At 44.6% G+C, this 12,094-nt stretch overlaps 1 protein-coding gene and 1 pseudogene across 1 annotated transcript; one reads left to right on the top strand and one right to left on the bottom strand.

Annotated features, from left to right (window-relative positions):
* Positions 1-2,512: 2,512 nt before the first annotated feature.
* On the bottom strand, positions 2,513-4,668 carry ZG16 (zymogen granule protein 16). Its single transcript, XM_011378686.1, has 4 exons — positions 4,662-4,668; positions 3,809-3,870; positions 3,522-3,654; positions 2,513-2,828 (listed from the first exon to the last, which is right to left on the bottom strand). The coding sequence occupies exons 2-4, from the start codon at positions 3,861-3,863 to the stop codon at positions 2,513-2,515; spliced, it is 504 nt and encodes a 167-aa protein (XP_011376988.1). The 5' UTR covers positions 3,864-3,870; positions 4,662-4,668.
* Positions 4,669-11,076: 6,408 nt separating this feature from the next.
* On the top strand, positions 11,077-11,192 carry LOC111731025 (annotated as a pseudogene).
* Positions 11,193-12,094: the final 902 nt, after the last annotated feature.

The following is a 12,094-nucleotide window of genomic DNA, read 5'->3' as shown; positions in this document are numbered from 1 at the left end:
AGAACTTTAACAAAGAGATAAAAAACATAAAAATAGAAAGAGAAGTTATAAAAGGAAACCGGTCTGAAATGAAGAACACATTATCTGAGATGAAGAGTATATTAGATGGAATAAACAGAGTGGATAAAGAAGAGGATCAAACCACCGATATCGAATATGGGGAAGCCAAGGACACTCAACAAAATAGCAAAAAAAAAAAAAAAAAAGAAACCAAGACTATAATAATAATCTAAGGAGCATGTGGGACACTATTAAAGGTAAAAATATCTGTGTCATAGGGATACCTGAAGGAAAACAACACGTCAAAGAGCTATTTGAAGAAATAATGATGGAAAACTTCCCTCACCTGGTGAAGGAAATAGACATACAACCCCAGGAAACTCAGAGAATCCCAAGAAAGAGGAATCCAAAGAGGCCCACACCAAGACACATCATAATTAAAATGCCAAAGGTTAAACACAAAGAATCTTAAAAGCAGCAAGAGGAAAGAGGTTAGTTATCTACAAGGGAGCACCCATAAGACTGGCAGCTGATTTCTCAAAAGAAACTTTGCAGGGCAGAGGGGCTTGGCACAAAATATTCAATGTGATAAAAACTCGGGATCTACAACCAAGAATACTTTACCCAGCAAAGCTATCATTTAGAGTCGAAGGACAGATAAAGAGCTTCCCAGACAAAAATAAGCTAAAGAATTTATCACCACCAAGCCAGTATTACAGGAAATGTTGGAGAGACTTCTTTAAGAAGAAAAAAACATGTATCAAAATCATGAATAAAAATGGTAATAACTACATATCTATCAACGACTACCTCAAATGGAAAAGAATTAGGTGCTCCAGCCAAAGGATAGAGTGGCTGAATGGATAAGCAAACAAGCCTCCTATGTATGCTACCTACAAGAGACTCACTTCAGATTAAAAGACACACACAGACTAAAAGGGAGCGGATGGAAAAGGATATTGTCTTGATGGACATAGAGGATATTGCGCTAAATGAAGTAAGTCAGAGAAAGACAAATACACATGATTTCACATAAATGCAGAATTTAAAGAACAAAATAATATTAACAAAAACAAACAAATTCATAGATACAGAGAATATTTGGAGGGCTACTAGACGAGAGGGGGATTGAGGGAATAGTGGAAAAGGATGAAAGGATTAAGAAATACAAATGGATAGTTACAAAATAGTCACGGAGATATAAAGTGTAGCATAAGGAAAATAGTTAACAATATTGTAATAAATATGTAAGGGGGAAGAGGGTCACTAGATTTAGTGGGGTGATTACTTGAGCTCTAATCATTATGCTGTACAACTGAAACAAATATTGTATGCCAACTATAATGTTAAAAAACTCATAAAATTGCATAATGTAAATATGAGCAACTAATTGTCTATTATATTTCAATAAAGGTGGGGGGAAATAAATTTTAAAAGAAAAACCACTGAAATGGCACACAGAATGTATTTTATGTGATTTACATCTCAACAAAAAAATAGTTACAATGACATAACATTCCATTCCATGGAATTGATTGTTTAAGAGAAAGGAATTGTTATAAAAAGCATGAATTTGTTTCTGAATGTTAGTATTACTTTATAAAATTATATGTACATAACTGTTATCTTTGTCTAATTGGAAAGAAATGTTTTAGGACTTGGACCCAGAGACCTAAGAATTATTTCCAAAGTGACTTTATATTGCTGAATCTACCCAGTCACTCTAATGCTTCCCCTGAACTTTAACTGACCCCTTATGTTCATGGAAACCCAGGATGGAAACCTCCCCCACCTTGGAGTGCCCTTTTTCGAGGATAGTATCGGCAGTGCAGAAGCTATGAGAAGGTGGTAGCTTCCTAAGGAAAGAACTACAGCTCTGAGAGAGCTAAGTGAGGACACCAGTAGAGGTGGGGAGGAATGAGGCTGGGGTAATAGGCAGAATCCTTGACTCAAAAAGGCTAAACTTCGAGAGTCAGGTGGGTTCTGGGAAAGAATAAAGATAATGGCCCAGGCCACCTATGTACAGTGAGTGGGGTTAAGGTCAAGAGAGTGAGGTGACAGCCTTTTGGTGAAAAGGCGCTGTCTCAAGGGGAGGGGAATACAACGGAACAGAGGGCTGGAGAGTGGAACACCTGGGGTTTTGGCACTAAGCCAGACGAGGCTGCAGCCTCAGAACTCCAGTTTGGGTAAACACGGTTATCTTTAAAAACAGAGTTGGTGCAAGCCAAAATCTTATCTCTTTTTGATAAATAATGAGGAAAAGCCCAAGACACCTACGCCTCTCTTTCCCTCATCCTCCCATTTTTCCCCAGATAGATGTCCTACAGAGAAGCAAGAATGAGATCTCCACATCAGTACCCAGAGTTAGGGGGAGGGTCCCAGCAGCAGACACGCACATACACGCTAGCTTTAGCCATGTCTTTTTTTTTATTGAGCCATGTGAACGGGATTAATGGTAAGGGGGTCCACACCCCCCCCACTGCAGTGTCCCTGCCTGGGAGGAGACTGAGGCTCAGCAGCTGCTGCAGTCACTGGGGTAGACATCCCAGTGCAGGCTGATGGCATTGATGAAGAAGCCAGCTCGGCCGCTGATGAATCGTAGCACAGTGTTGGGGTACAAAGGAACAGCATTGAAACTCGTGCCTGTGTCTTTCCCAAAAGGCAGGTAGCGGCCCTTGTCAGTCACGAAGACCAGCTTCCTCACATAGTACTTGTACTTTCCAGACACCTGGATCACTGATTCCCCAGGGTGCAGAAAGATCTCCTCCAGGTCGCCCCAGGTGCCGCCCACATAGTCACTCCATACCTTGCCATAGCGCACCTGGAGACTGGGGACAGGGTGAGGAGAGAAGGAAGGGAGACACTGAGTAGGGTGATCAGAACTCGGGACCTGGCCTATATGCTGAGACCTTCAAACTGGTGACAGGTGACAAGTCTGCCAGTCTGACAGTATGTGAGGATTGGGTGAGCCCATGGAGATCATACAGGGAACTTCAACTCCTCGTTTTGACGACAAACAGGCTCACAGAGGGAAAATGGCTTGCCCGGAGTCACCCAGACAGTAAGTGTCAGAGCTTGAATTTGAAGTCTAGACCCCCATTGTGCCCCCACCCTGAAAGAAGCAAAGGGATTTTTCAAACACGTGAAAGGCTCTCATGAGAGAAAGGACTTGACCGTGCCATCCAGGATGCAGATCCAGGATCAGAAGGGTACGCGTTCTGGGAGAGGCATCAAGCAAAGATGGAGGGTGCCAGAGGGGATTTAAACCTCAGATTGGGGCTAAACTAGACAGCTTCCAGGCCCCTGAGAGTTGATGGTACACGATTCACCCAAGGCCACGTGTGTTTGGGTTGTAGGGGTTTCAGCAGCACAGGTCTTGAATCCAAGTCCTCCAACAACTTTCACATCACATGTTATCCCTGGGACTCATTGACTGAAACAGGCATGACCCAAAGTGAGAACTTGCCAATTTAGTAAGATCTTAGAGGGCCCCCAAACCACAGAAACTCAAAAAATCTTACCCTACAATGTAGTATCTGTTGACTCGGACACGGATGGCAGTGATGGGGCCATCCAGCTGGTTGCCAGAATGAGAGAATCGCTTTCCTCCGCTACCTCCATACTCTCCATTGTAGGAGGAGGACCTAGCCTGAACTGGAGGGGAAAGTAGGAGTTGGAGGGAGAAATTCCCTGAGAGCTAAGTTCCTTCCCAAAACCCCTATTCCTCCCACAACTCAGTTCCCACCACCCAAGCCTGCCTCCGGAAGCTGCAGCCCCCCTGGTACTGGGTTCCTGGCCTCTCACTTACTGGCATTGACAGAGGCTGATGCACAAAGAAGGGCAAGAAGAGCAATGGTCAACATTTTGAGGCTGGAATGAGAAGAAAGGAGAAAGTGAAGATTTACCCTTTTTCCTCTGGACTTCATTTACAAAGCATCCTTGACCTCAGGTTGAGACTCAGGCTTCTTGGTCCTTTAACGGAGACCTAGCTGACCCAATCTTGGGCTTAGAAAGGATGGTCCATAGTCTCTAGGACTGTTCCTCACAGATACAATCTGTGGCCGTAGCCCCTCTGCTTTTCTCTGGTCTGGCTGTAGCCAACCTACCTCTTCTATCCCAAGCCAGAAGATCAATCTTAACCTCTATCTGGATTAAGCTGTGTCAAGCCCTGTTCCCTCCTGGCACAAAGTAGAAAAGGAGTTTTCTAAAGAAAAAGAAGACGACTCCAAATCATTGAGGTGGTCGAGTTTACCAAACCAGGAGTTTAAGAAAACCTAACTGAAGTCCTCCTGTGGTAGACTGGCCTGGCTTAGGGGCATCTGGAGCAAAATTTAAATTCCTGGCTTCACTCTTGTCTCAGAAGGAAAGGAGTATTTTAGAAGTGTGTCTCTGTGTCACCTGGGGAGTGACGGTAGTGATAGAGGAGTCTGTGCCGACACCAGTGTCCAAGTAGTTCTGGTGGAGGTGGGATAGGCCGAGAAGTTGCAGAAGTTGAGACCAGCTCAAGATATTAGATCCCAGTGCCTGGTCTGTTATGATTCTTTCTCCACTAACACAAATCTGGCCATATCTCTTCTCATGAGTATCCCAGTTGTCCCCTAGTTCTCCATCTCCATAGGCATCCCTGTTACCCTTTAGCCCAGGCCTCTGTCATTCCTCACCTGGCAGTTTCAGGTACCAAGTAACACCCCAGAAACTTCCAGAACTTTTATACCAGGTCCTAGTGCTCCCCCTGCTCTTTATCGTGTGAACCTCACCTCCTGAACAAACATGATTAACCTCTTAGAGTCAGTTGTCAGGCAGGGTCTGGAACATCTTATCCTGCCCACCCCCCCCACCAACAGTTACAGGTGGCAGGGTGGGGTCCACTCTTAGCCAAGGCCCAGATCTCAAGAGGGGCAGAATAAACTTGAGAAAGTGTCACCAACCGAAGAGCAAATAGCTTTGGGTGGACAAAGTTACTAATCACCTTTAGGTGTGGTCTAAGGTTCTCCCTCCTCTCTTGAGTGTTTGCAGGTGCTATCATCTGCAACCTGTCATCTTGCAGAATTACATGTGAAATATCAGTTCTAGAAAGGGATTACGCTGCTCACGCCTTATAGTTAGGAGTGCCTACTATTTGCCAAACGCTTTTTTTTTTTATCTCTCCTCTGATATTTTATATAAAAAGATCCAAACATCTAGAAAAGTTGGAAGAATTGTACAGTGAACACCCATACACACACCATGTAGATTCTACCATGGTTATATTTTGCTGTTCTTGTTTTTCTTTCATCTATCCATCCTCAATCTGTCAGACCCTTCATAAACCTTTTCTCTCTGAGAAGGGTGACTTGGGGCTGCAGGTGGACATTGAACACCTGCAGATCCCCTTCAGGAACACTCAGTCCAGCAAGTAAGTGGGAAGCTGAGAGACCAACAGTAAACGGGTTCTCCTCTGGGGACAGTTCTGGGCTCAGGGCTCTCAGGACTCCTGGGCACCATGGCTGAATCCTCCTGGGGCCTGTAGCCCGCACAGGACAATTGCTCCTTCCCATAGGTCTGAAACCTCTCCAGAATTAATGTCATCGATTTTTTTCTCTTTGCAGGTCCTTCTCTTCCAGGACTGATTCCTCTCCACCTAAAATTCCTGGAATTGATTCCTGAGTCCTACTGATGCAGGACAGGGCAAATTCCCCCGAGTGGGCCTGCACCGAAAGAGTTCTTGACTGAGACAAGAAAAAATTTAAGCACACGCCAGAGTTAGAGTCAAAAGGAAAGTTTATTAGAGAAGGGGTAAGGCTCCATAGACAGAGCATAGTCTCCTCTCAAAGGTGGAAATTGAGAGAACCTGAGAATCAGAGAGACAGAGAGAGAGAGAAGACGAGAAAAAGGCACTGAGAGAGACCCCGAGTGTTCCAGGAATCATTTATTTATAATTCTTAGTGTCTATGAATTACAGTTTAAAGACTTTGTTTGCCCACTTTCCTTTGACGGTGTGGGCACGTGGTGTGAAGGGATAAGAGCGTGTAGCGTGAAAGGCCTGCTGCAATTCCCAGCCTTCCTTCCACAGGTTCCCCATGGCAATGAATGATTTTATTTTGTGTAGGACTCAACTTAAAGATTCTGTTTTCTTGTTTTCCCTCATGATGTGGGAAAATGGTTTGTTAGTGATCCCGGCCAAAATCTTCCTTCGATCTGTGGTCTTCCATGTGGTCTGGCGGTGGGGCTGATCAGCATGTTGCAGTCTCTGAATATAGCTTGATTTACCTTTTAGTTCTCTTGCCTCTTCCCTACATTACTACTGTGTGATCCCGCCAGGGCTGGCCCTCTGACCTTCTGAGTCAGCAGGTCCTTCCAAGCTGAGAGGATGGAGCTCAGGGAAGGGCTGAACTCATTAGCCTCAGTTATTAACGACCACTGACCAGGCATTCGGAGTACCCACCTCCTGACAGGCTCAACACCTGGGACTGAGGACGCCTCCTAGGAAACAAAAGGAACTCCACCCTGAGAAGCCGGAAATAGGGTGGGGCTCCTGGCAGGGAGATTCCAGGAGCAAGGAGGACAACCAAGGATACATTGTCTGAGCTCCCTTCTCCAACCTTATCCAAGTCCAAAACAGACATGTCCTGGTGACATGACTTTTACTTCCTTCCAGCCATTCTGTTCTGTATGCCCTTGTCCTCTCTGTTTGCCTTCTTTTCCTGATCCTCTCTTGTTAAACAAAAAACTTGACTTCCACGGATGAAAGCCTTTTTAAATGAAAGACTTTATTGAGCCTTATGCTACCCGGAAAAGGACCAGGTCTGGGGGATGAAGTCTAAACCACCAGCATCAGGGCTAGGTGGAAAAGACGACACACGTCTGCTGTCCTGGAGTTGAAGCGCTCTTTTATACATTACATTTTGGGGAAGGAAGATGTAAGTTATTTTGAAAGAATTTACATTAGCTACAGATAAGGGAGGTGGGAAAAGATGAAGGGGGGCCGTTCTAGGATAGAAGCACAGTCTGTAAGAAAGAACTATTTATCATTCTTTATTAGTTACAGGCAACAGTTCTAAAAGTTCATGCTGTTAGGTCCAGGAGGCCCCTATCCCTTATCCCCTGTAGAGTGGGAACCAGACTCCTCCCTTACCTTTGTTTGGGAACCGGACCTTGCATCCGGGTTGGCAATTACACGCTCACCTCCAGTTTCACTGGAATCTCCTCCCTTCCCCGCCAATTTACCCACCTGAAATATTCCCACCAAAAAAGCCTGCCTCGAGCCCCATATAAGTTTCAAGTCCCCTCGCATTCGGGGCTGATGTCATCTTTGGCTGAGCTCGGCTTTCACTTTACTAAAATAAATCTTTCTTAACCCTTTGGGCCTTGTGCATTCCTCCTTTGAAGATCCTAACACATGCATATTCAGAATGTGGTGGAGTCTACCAGGTCCGCTAATAGAGGCCTGGAAGTTGATTCAAAGCTCTAACAGTCTTTTGTTAACTGGCCCAGAGCTATTAACTCATTAATTATTCTTGTGTTTCTCTCACTCTCCCACAGTCGTAATTTAATTTAGAACATCTCAAAGTTTTTCTCTTGTCACTCTTTCCCTTTATGTATTGATCTTCCCTCACATCCCCTGTGCTGAGTTCTTTTCTTCATAATCCCTTTCTTCACGTCTTTTTTCTCTTTGCCTCTTCTCTTCATCGTCTCTCCACCTCTTCCAAGCCCTCTCTTTCCTCTCTCTCCTCTCTCATTATTATCCATCTCACCTCTTCCTTTTTAGAAGCGTATCACACAGTATGTGATCAAACACAGGAAATTAATGATGGCAGGTCAGAGAGATCTGGGGTGAACCCTGTGGGAGATGTGTCTCCATGCATGACACATCTGGAATCCTCAGAATGCTGGCTCCACACTTGTCATGAGTTCACTCTGATACATTGACTCTACCTACGCAGAGATCCAGACTCCCCTCCAGGCCTGCAGACTCCCTGGGTTCCCCACAGCAAGTCCTCAAGTCTCTAGAGTGCAAGAGATGCCTTTCCTGTGGTGGAAGGAGTCTCAGGGTTCATCCTCTGTCAGGGACAAGGAAGACCACTGTGTAGTTAATGCTGATACAGGTAGGGTTTGCTCTGATGCAGTGCCTGTAGAGCCCAAAGGAAGAAGGCGAAGGCAGCGGGACACCATCCCCACCTCTGCTTCTACCTCATCAGCTTCTGTTTGATCTGTTTCATATCTAACGCATATGCCAGTTGTGAGCCTACCTGCCCCTTTAAGTCCAAGTGAAGTTGCCTTATACCTCACCCCACCCCCAGTCATACAGGCAGCGAAAGTTCAAATCCTTTCAAAGCATTCTGCTATTGACAGCTTCCTGCTGTCTCAACCCCTGTCATCGTCTCCTCTGCCTCCTTGGCAAAGCAACTCACTCAACACATGTTTATGGAGCACTTCTATGTTGGAGGCACCATTCTACATGCTGGAAAGATAGCAAGGAAGAAGACAGTCAAATCCTACCCTCCAGGAGCTTTCACTCCAGTGCGGGGAGTCAGACGAATGGAAAGCTACATTACTGCATGATATATGCTATGAAGAAATAAAAAAAGCAGAGTGAGGCATGAAGAGAGATGGGGATAATGTAGGGAAGAGGCAAGAGAATTAAAATGTTAATCAAGCTACATTCAGAGATGCAATATGCTGATCAGCCCTGCAGCCAGGCTGGGAGGACACCTGCAGAACTAAGGAAGATTTCTGCTGGGATCGCCAGCCACCCATTCCCCACACCTGTGGAAGGAGAACCAGGCAGAACAGAGTCTTTAAGTGGCTACCCTATAGAAATAAAATTGTTCATTCCCTATGGCTAAAAGCATGGGGAACCTATGGATTTGAGGCTGGGAACTGCCAACAGGCCTTCAGGCTACAGACTCTTCCTTTTCTCCTTCCTCACTGTGTGTACATATCAAAGGAAATGGGAACTACAGAATGATATATAAACTGAATTCCCTGAACACTCAGAGTTCCTCTCTGTCTCTGAGAGGAGACCACACTGTCTGTGGAGTGTCATGCCTTTTCTAATAAACTTTCCTTTTGACTCTAATTTTGGCTTGTGTGTTGAATTCTTTCTACACTCTTCACTGAAAGACCCTCTTCTCTTGGTGCAGGGTTTGGTCTCTCCCTGCCCCAACCTGGGAAAATTTTCCCTGTCCTGCATCTGGGAGGCTGTTGTCTACTGGGAGTTCCTCTGCTCAGATAAACATTTGCAAAGAGACCTGACTAAAGTGATAAAAAGAAATATAGATAAATTGGGTGAAGAGTGGGCCAGGCAGAGCAAACAACAAGCACCAAAGCTCTAAGCAGGAAGTGTGTGGGATGAAGTTAGAAAAAGCAGGGAGGGCAGGGTGGCTGGCGGTGAGTGAGGGAGGCTGGCGGGAGGTGAGATCTGGGCAGCAGCCAGGGGGCAGATGGTGCGGGGCCTGGGAGGCCATGATCACGTGTTCAGATTCGGAGAGTGAAGGGAGCCATTGAAGGGTTTTGCCTCTTAAAAAGGTAACTTGTTCTGGATTTTGATAACAGGAGAATGGACTCGAGGATGGGAGAGAGTGGAGACGAGAAGCCATAGCAGGAGCGGCGTAGACCCCCCCAATTTCAGTGGGTCCCTCTCTCCTGCCCTCCTGGACTGCGTGAGAGCTATTCCCTCTCTCAAACAAAGAAGCTCTGTCCTCTTCCTAAAGTCTTGGTGCGAATTCGGACCCAGCCCCCACTGAGAATCTGCCCCTTTGCCCTCAACAAGGATTTTTCAAAAAACATTTCCAAATAATGACATGTGTGTTTCCTGTTAAGGAAAAAATCCTCTACCTCCTCCCTTACACATTGGGCCTCCAGGTGGTTTCATTTGAACAAAGGGTTTTACCACAAGAAAAATTTGAACATTGCTTTTCTCTTCACCCTTCACTGTTCCAATGAGTAGTCTAGCAAGCAGAAGTGACTTGACTAAGTTGCAAAGAGGGTCCCTCCACTCCCTACCCTCTTGTCCCCTACAGTTCGCTCATACTACTCCAGCTGCCTGAAATGCTCTTCTTCTGCCCAGCTGGCATCTTCTACTCTCGAGTCAGTCAGCCCAGACCATGACCACCAGCAGCATCCCCCTGCACCCATCACCAAGCTTTCTCTCACAGGCTCCTCAGGGCTTTTCTTTTCCCAAACAGAATTCCTCTTTCCTTTCTCTGGTCTCCAGCTGTGCTTCCTAGGTCACTAGTCCAGTTCTAATTACACTGCACTATAATTTATCAGTTTACAATGGAAGCCTCCTCTACTAAACCCAAGCACATTCTAAGGCAGGAACTCTCTTAACCAACTCTGAATTCCCAGTGCCTGCATCTCACTTGGCACAAAGCAAGTGCCTCATAAATGACTGTCAAATGCCCAGGCTGTAGTGAGACTTCTATTAAATGTTCCTCCTTTGTCTTTTCACACATCTGTGTCTCTCTTCTTGCAGGGTTGCATTTAGGTTTTCTTTAGTTTCTTATTTACGATTCCTCTGGAGAAACTCTGTATTCAGAAGAACGTTGGACATAAAGACAGAATTCCAGGTTGAGGCCCTCCATCCGATACCTCTTAGCTGTGTGAACTTACAGAAGTCACTTCTTTCTTTGGAGCCTATAATATTTCTGCATTTGTAAAACGAGGGGGAAAAGTTTCAAGATCAATCAAAATCCTCAAGGACAGTGTTTTTCAACCTGCAGGTTGAAAAACTTATTTGTGTCCACTTATTTGTGGACCATGAAATTAATTTAACAGCTCAAGACCAGGATACTTTAAAAGAGGAATAGAAAATAAGAGAGTATTACATGTAACGAGGCTAAATATTGTTTCAGTTGAATACACTGTGTTTACTGGCTCACAATATAAAATGTTATTTCCTGTTGTGAATCGCAGTTTAAAAACACAAAAACCTTGAAAATAATGAGAACTTTACTATTTTCTAAGAGTAAGTTTCTTTATATACCAACACTCAGTTCAAAACTGTCAGGCTGGGACGTGGTTCCATAGTGTAGCAGTTAGCACGTCTGCTTTACACGCAGAAGGTCCTGGGTTCACACCCCAGTGGAGTCCATGGTCTATGGCCATGCCACCCTGAACAAACCCAACGTCTGATCTGGGAAGCTAAGCAGGGTCAGGCCTGGTTAGTACTTGGATGGGAGACCACCTAGGAAGACCAGGCGCTGTAGGCATAAATAATAATAAATAATTAAAATAAATAAATAAAAATAAAAACAAAACTGCCAGGCTGAAAGTGGCCAGGACACCTCTAGGGCAGTAGTTAGAGTGGCTCCAGAGATCCAGACTCTTGGTAGATAAGTGTACATTGTTAATCATTTTTAAAAATTGAGATATAACTAACATCGTATTAGTTTCTGGTATACAACATAATGATTCAATATATATATATACTACACAGTGAGTTAATCATTTCTGAAAGCAGAAACCTATAGTAGTGCATTAAGAACTCACAGACAGAATGTTGTATTGCAAAGAGACGTGGGCTGAAAGCCTGGTTCCAGCCTTTCCTTGCTTCATGACCTACTGACCTTCAGTTTCATCATCTGTAAACTGGGGGTAATAAGACCAACCAATTTTTGTCAACTCCATAGCACAGACCAGGCACATGGTAGGTACTGAGTAAATGTTTATTCTCTTCTCCCTGAAGGTTTTCACAAAACATAGCCTTTCTTTTTTGGTCTCTCAGATAAGGTTGATCTGGGCAGCCATGATCTTTCTCATCTGCAGTTAGCTTTCTTTTATGCTTTAGCTTGAGTTCAGAGCCTAGACATCTTGTCAAACGGAACATAGAGTTTAAAAAGAACTTTATGTCAGTTGGTTTGGATGACTGAAGTTAGTCATTTGAGAACCTGATTTTAATTTCCTTTTTGTGGAAGTATAGTTACATGGTAACTTTTCGTAACCTCCACATTTTTGCTTTCCGTCTCCACATCTCTTACTGAATTGTTTGATCAACAGCAACTCTTCTTTTTTTTAACCTTTGTTTACTTGATCTTTCCTTTATTTGTTTTCTTCCTCACAGAGAATAATCACTCTCCAGAACACACAACAGCATATATCCAAAGGGCTGACA

This window comes from Pteropus vampyrus, unplaced genomic scaffold (genome assembly GCF_000151845.1).
Source record: "Pteropus vampyrus isolate Shadow unplaced genomic scaffold, Pvam_2.0 Scaffold347, whole genome shotgun sequence".
Lineage (NCBI taxonomy): Eukaryota > Metazoa > Chordata > Mammalia > Chiroptera > Pteropodidae > Pteropus > Pteropus vampyrus.
This window is presented reverse-complemented; position numbering and strand designations above follow the sequence as displayed.